General features: G+C 51.0%; 2 protein-coding genes across 2 annotated transcripts; one reads left to right on the top strand and one right to left on the bottom strand.

Annotated features, from left to right (window-relative positions):
- Positions 1–543: 543 nt before the first annotated feature.
- On the bottom strand, positions 544–1,439 carry LOC125555659. The gene has a single exon (XM_048718538.1). The coding sequence runs from the start codon at positions 1,311–1,313 to the stop codon at positions 744–746; it is 570 nt and encodes a 189-aa protein (XP_048574495.1). The 5' UTR covers positions 1,314–1,439; the 3' UTR covers positions 544–743.
- Positions 1,440–1,817: 378 nt separating this feature from the next.
- On the top strand, positions 1,818–2,715 carry LOC125555660. Its single transcript, XM_048718539.1, has one exon. It carries the CDS (start codon positions 1,971–1,973, stop codon positions 2,547–2,549), a length of 579 nt encoding a protein of 192 aa, XP_048574496.1. The 5' UTR covers positions 1,818–1,970; the 3' UTR covers positions 2,550–2,715.
- The last annotated feature ends 4,453 nt before the right edge of the window (positions 2,716–7,168 follow it).

Consider the following 7,168-nt stretch of genomic DNA (forward strand, 5'->3'; position numbering starts at 1 on the left):
ATGGCGCGGCTGAAGCCATTTGGATAGACTCAATTCTCACAGAACTTGGAGTCCCACGGCAGCGCACTCCTATATTGTGGTATGATAACTTAGGGGCAACTTACCTGACGGCGAATCCAGTGTTTCATGCTCGGAGTAAACACATTGAGATTGATTTCCGCTTTGTGAGAGAACGAGTAGCTGCTTGTGAACTGGAAGTCAGGTTTATTTCTACAGATGATCGGTTAGCGGATGTATTTACTAAACCCGCTACTAGACAGATGCTAGACCGTTTTAGAACCAATCTGAATCTTGTATGTAGTTTAGATTGAGGGGGCATATAAAGTAGGGTTTAGTATATTGTCATTGTACACGTATTTGTATATATATGTAATTGTAATTGTGATCATCTATATATTGAGACGTGAGGCTGGATGTCAACCACCCCACACAAAACGCTAAACCCTGTGTTTGAACTATCCTTTCTCTTCTTAATGAAAAATGAAAAGGCAGAGTTCATCAGAAAAGAAAAACTGCCGAGTATATGGATGTACTCCAAACCAGTTGACGCGATTAGAAAAGGTAGCTTCATGTGAACTCAAACTGTGAGCCTTGAGTATTCATAATTTAAATTTTACATGCGCGGGCTTACTAGTTTGATCAAGGAACTAGTAGTACGTAGTAATAATCAACACAAGGAACTCTGGTTATTAACACAAGAAGAACTACGGTGCGCCGGTCGACGGCGGTGGCATGCTGCCACGTCACCCCTGACGATCGACCCTGTTGAGCAGCGCGGTGGCCATGGTGCTGAGCTGGTCAAACTCGCGGTTGGCGGCGGCCATCCTCCCCTTGGCCTCCGGCGCGCCGGCGAGCGCCGCCTCGCAGCCGATCCCGGCCTGCCCGGTGAGCGACAGCAGCGAGCGCGCCCGGTCCCACGCCCGCGCCGCCGCGTAGCCGCGCATGAACTGCAGCGCCGGGACGGAGGTGGCCCCGTAGAGGATCCCGCACGCCTCCAACCCGTCGCGCGCGCCCGGGTCCCGCTCGTCGCGCGCCATCGCGGTGGCGGCGTCCCGCGCCGACGTCCCGCCCGCCGCGGCGAGGTCCGCCGCGACGAGGAGGTGCACGTGGCGATCCGCCGTGGAGGCGCCCGGCCCGCTGGACCGCAGCGCGGCGGCGCAGAAGGCGTAGTCCACGAAGTCGCGGATCGCGTTGCACGAGTCCGCCACCGTGTCGACGACCGGCGCGCCGGCGGTGGGAGCGGCTTGGACTTGGATGGCCGGCGCTAGCGCAAGGAGGAGGAAGAGGAGGAGGGATGAGCCGCGGAAGGTCATGGCTTGCTGGTGGTGGTTGTTCGCCTGACGCTGACTACACTGACGCTCGTGAACTGAAGTGTGATCGAGCTCGCTCGTATTTGTTTCGTTTCCTGGTGTGGTTGTGGGTAGGTGAGCTGATGAATGAATGAGAGCATATGCATGCATGCATGCATGCGGGGCTTGTGTTTGTCCCATCGGATTTGCGTTTCTCTTCCGGTGGTTGATCCGCCCGCACGGCACGAGCCATGAGTGATTGCGCTTGCATGCGGCTGCGGGGCAGGCGGAGGACGGTGCGCCCCGGTGTCGCCATTAACTCATAGACGAGGCGACGGATGGGTCACATTATTCTGGCGCGATCCATTACTGCCCGTCGCTTAGTAGGTGGCATTCAATGGGACTTTATACGTATCGATGAATAGATGATCCGCAGTATACATGTACCAGCAGTAACTAGTGTGTGACATTTCGAGCGAGCTGAGCCCAGATCATCTCGTCTCAACTCATGTTACTCAACTGGCCGAGTGATCACTGACGCAGCAGTATCTTCTGATGAAACGAGAAGCAGAGAGAACGTGACGCTCGTTAAGACCGTACCGGGCGTGGTCACTCACGTTATCATTTAAGAGGACCGAGGCGAGGGGAGAGACGATACAGAGACGTCCGCCAGCCAGCATCATGGCCATGGCCACCTCCTCTCCTACGCTCGGCGCACTCCTCCTCCTCGCCCTCTTCTCGGCGGCCGGTGTCCACGGCGCCGCACCCTCTTCGCCGCTGGACCAGCTCTGCGGCAGCCTGGGCAGCTTCTACGTCACGCCGGAGCTCTGCGCGTCCACGCTCTGCGTCGACGCTTCCTCCTCCTGCCGCTCCGCGCGCGGCGCGCCGGAGCTCGCGGCGCTCGCGACCAGGCTGGCGGCGGCCAACGCCACGGCGGCGAAGGCCAGCATCGAGTCCGCGCTCGCCCTCGACGCGGAGCGCGTCCCGGCGCCGGCCTCGGCGGCGGACGCCGACGCCAGGAAGGGCATGCGGTCGTGCCTGCAGCTCTATGCCGGCGCCGTCCCGGCTCTGCGGTGGGCGGCGCGGTCCGTCGCCGCGGGGCGATACAGCGGCGCGCGGGAGGTGCTGGACGCGGCGCAGTACGTCGCGTCCGGGTGCGCCGGCATGGCCGGCGAGGCGACGCTGCCCAAGGAGAACGACCGGTTCAGCTCCATGGCCATCGTCGCGCACGCCATCGTCGCATCCATGTCTGCCACCTGACCACTCGATCAGCCGGTCACCGAATTCATTAGCCTGCTACGTACAATATTTTAATGGTGTGTTTGTGCCATTGTGGTTGTGGGTAACAATGGGTCAGTGAGATGTAGCTAAACTCTCGCGCTGTTTATTCAACTCTCGCGCAATTGTTATTTGAAGCTTGTGTACATTTGTGTTTTGGTTTGCGGGGGCATGTGTACATTGCTAACTTGTGATCTAACCCTAAACATCCAATTTGGCACTGTACATCGTCTAAACATCACTTTAAAATGGTCAAAACCACTTTCAGATAGCGTAAGGGGGTTGGGAATTAGTAGTAGATGTTTAGATGAGATGCATCATACTACATTTTTCATGGGGGCTGGAAAGTGACGGTTAACGATGAGCAAGTGGGTAGTTGAAGGAAGAAGATGAAGTCATGTTTGCCCTATGATAAACAATGTTTACTACACCCCTTCATAAATATAAGATGCGTTCGGACTTAAATGAGTGAACAAATATACTACAACGTGTCTATTCTGATTAAAAAAATAAGCTAAAACATTTTGTAATTGTGAGAGGAGCGAGTATCTTCTAACAATAATCCTACACCTACAAAAGGTCTACTCCCCCCTCCCCCTCCCAATTTCACTAGGGTGGGGCCCTTCCTTCCCCCGCTTCCAATCCCAATACTCCACGTAAGCAAGTACGTAAAATCCATAAATAACTTCTAGTAGGTCTAGCATTGCTCATCTTTTAATGCTTAGTATCTTATTGTTTGCTTAGGGTATCTCCAACAGTCTGTATGTTAGCTTGTTGGTAAAATATGTCATGTCATCAACCAACACCTTAACATACAACAACTCCAATGGGTTGTATCTAGTTTGCCCAATAGGATGTGAGATAATAAATAAGGTGCTCTCTCATTCTACATTGGAGCTTGTGCAAGGGGTGTTGGTTCATGTACATACAACTTCCTCGCTTCTCTCATTTATTGTATGACACATCATCAAAAATCTTATGTGGCAAAGTCTACCAACAACTATCTTACAACCATTGGAGATGCCCTTACCATTTCTCCAATTATTGATAAAGTATATTTGTAGTCTTATATCATACTTACTAATCAAAGTTGCCACAATTAGGGGCCTGCTTTGTTATCGTGTGTCGTACTTTGTTTCCTTAAGACTTGTGTGGCATGTGTAAATTGCCTCAGTTTAAGGTTGGGCAGATGCCTCCGTCTAAAAACTTACTAATCAAAGCGTACATCCTAGTAATAACATTATACATTCTGAAGTGTATATCATTCTTCTTTATACTTAATAGTGGGTGGGGGGAGCTTATTGTTGGGATCTACGGTAGGGTGCGTCGACTGCAAATTAAAATTTCCTACGCACAGAACAATCAAGAACATGCTACGGAAGATGGATCACAGTTCATTACCACTAGACGCGCAGTGTCGTGCAGTGGAAGAAGAGTTGGGGTAGCGCATCTGCGTGGATCGTCTCCTCCTCGTCCGATCTCCCTTGTACAACTGGTGGTCGGTTCCCACGTACAGGTTCGTCGGAGCGGCGCAAGTGCACCGCCTCTAACGGTATCCGCGCGTGCAGGAGGAACGTCGTGCGGCGGACTGTTAGGTCCGATCACACAACCGGCGGCGAGTGGAGGTGTCTATTCGCAACACATGCAAACCCTAGTGACAGCGCCGAAGCGATCAGCTCATGAGTGTGTTGCACCTCCACTATATGTATAGGCGTCCGTCACGGGCTCAACACTTGGGCCTCGCACGGACCCTAAAGCCCATAAGTCTACTCGGCCACAATCCGAATACAGTTCGGATCACATCCGACCAGTGTCCTCGGATCCGACCTCGTAGGTTCCTTCCCTTAAGCATGCGACCCCTTAGGTTCAAGTCGGCTTGGTCGCAGTTCAGATCACCTCCGAACTGCACGGTTGGTAGCGGCCTCTAGCAAGGCATGCCGAACACCAAGCAGACTATGAAGCTGGTTAGCGAACCTGTACATCACACTTCCATTCCTTTTGCCACACGATATATGTTGTCGAGCTCAAGGCGAGTCTGTCATCCTTGTGCTAGCCCGACCTCTTTCTCGTTCCAGTGATGCCGACCACAAACCGGATTATCTCATAATCCTTGTCGCATGGCCATGCTTATCCTGGTCGGATCACACGAGGGGCCCAGAGTATATCTCCTGATCGGAGGGGCAATCCCATCTTGCTCGACCACGTCTCGCAGCATGGTTTTGGACAAACCCGAAACCTACCTTTATAACTACCCAGTTACGGAGTAGCGTTTGGTCGGCCCAAAGCAAGTCTGTCACCATCCCAAGTACATGCGTCAGCTCAGGTCTTAGGACATAGAACATATGTTGTACTAGAGACTCACAGATGACATATCGCTGCGTCTCATAGTTGGGTCTGTCCGACTCAGACCTTATCTCGACTCGGATCCGACTACGTCGAATCCGACCAGATCCTTCCAAGTCCATATTACCCGGTTAGCATCTAATGCTCCATGGCTAGTGAGACCAAGCCATCGACCGTGTCATATGCTAGTCTAGTTGGCTGCACGTCCACACAGCCCTTTCGACTAGGGACCTTTTAGGACAGTCATCATACCAATGCATAGTCCCACAAACAAGTCACATACTTGCTGATACACATCATTGATAATGTCAAAGGACTATCTTTATTCATAAACACATAGGAAATATCATCATACATGATTGCCTCTAGGGCATATCTCCAACAGTCTCCCACTTGCACTAGAGTCAATCAAATAGACATCGAATGCCCATAGCTCTAACGCGCCCCTCATGCTTGGGTTGTGAAAGCGGCTTAGTCAATGGATCCGCAACATTTGCATCTGTGTGAATTTTGCATAACTCTACATAACCACTCTTTACGATCGTTCGTATCAGGTGATATTTCCGATCTACGTGTCTGACCTTGTGGTGATTCCTCGGCTCCTTGGCTTGTGCGATGGCACCAGGATTATCACAATAAAGGTCCAACAGTTTTACCGAGGCTGGGAAAATACCAAGATCATCCAGAAAGTTCTGGATCCAAACACCTTCCTTTGCAGCTTCACAAGCCGCAATGTATTCGGCTTCTGTAGTAGAATCGGCCACCGTATCTTGCTTGGAACTCATCCAGCTCACTGCTCCTCCGTTCATGACGTACACGAATCCGGACTGTGATCGACAATCATCTCTGTCGGTTTGGAAACTAGCATCGGCGTAACCCCCTTACGACAAGCTCTTCCTCACCTCCATAAACTAGGAACATCTCTTTAGTCCTTTTCAGGTACTTTAAAATAGTCTTTACCGCTGCCCAGTGACTCTCACCTGGGTTGGGCTGGTATCTACTTGTTAGGCTTATTGCAAAAGCAACATCGGGCCGCGTACATATCATGGCATACATGATGGATCCGATTGCCGAGGCATATGGAATCCTACTCATCCTGCTTCGCTCATCAGATGTCAGAAGGACTTTGAGTCTCACTTAGCCTTATACCATGTGAGAGTGGCAAGAACCCTTTCTTTCCCTCACTCATGTTGAACCGCTTCAACACTTTATCTATGTATGTGCTCTGGCTTAAGCCGAGCAGCCTCCTTGATCTATCTCTATAGATCTTAATGCCTAAAATGTACATTGCCTCACCAAGGTCCTTCATCGAAAACTTGCCATTCAATGACTCCTTGACCGAGTTCAGCATCGAAATATCATTTCCGATCAGTAGTATGTCATCCACATACAAGATCAAAAACACTATCGAGCTCCTACTTAACTTCTTGTATAAACAAGAGTCCTCTTCGCTTTTGATGAAGCCGAAAGCAGTGACGACCTCATCAAAACGAATGTTCCAGCTCCGAGATGCTTGCCTCAACCCATAAATGGATCTCTTGAGCTTGCATACCTTACTAGTGCTAGTCGGATCGACAAAACCCTCGGGCTATATCATATACACGTCCTCGGTTAAATTTCCATGAAGGAAAGCCGTCTTGACATCCATCTGCCATATCTCGTAATTGAAATATGCAGCTATAGCTAGTACGATCCTTACCGACTTCAGCATCGCTACCGGCGAGTAAGTCTCATCATAGTCAATTCCTTGAACTTGTCCATAACCCTTAGCGACAAGCCGAGCTTTGTGGATCTGAACATTTCCATCCACATCAGTTTTCTTCTTAAAGACCCATTTGCAACCAATGACCGTTACGCCAGGCGGCAGATCAACCAAGTCCCAAACTTGATTCTCATCCATGGACTTTAACTCGGATCTCATGGCCTCCAGCCATGCCTCAGAATCTGGGCTCACCATCTCTTCCGCATATGTGGCCGACTCGTCGCTTTCTAGCAACAATACATCGCGCACTCTGCGCAATCTTTTCGACCTCCGTGGTTCCGGTGCCGCTTCCACTACGGGTTCCCTTACTGACTCCAGTATGATCTCATCACCAGCCGAGCCGTCCCTGAGTGGTCCTTGAATTTCTTCGAGTCGGACCGTCCTCCCACTGGCCTCCCGATTGAGAAACTCTTTCTCAAGGAAAACCCCGTTCCGAGCAACAAACACTTTGTTCTCTTCCCGGTTGTAGAAGTTATATCCCAAGGTTTCCCTAGGA

The sequence above is a fragment of the Triticum urartu genome, chromosome 5 (assembly GCF_003073215.2).
Source record: "Triticum urartu cultivar G1812 chromosome 5, Tu2.1, whole genome shotgun sequence".
NCBI lineage: Eukaryota > Viridiplantae > Streptophyta > Magnoliopsida > Poales > Poaceae > Triticum > Triticum urartu.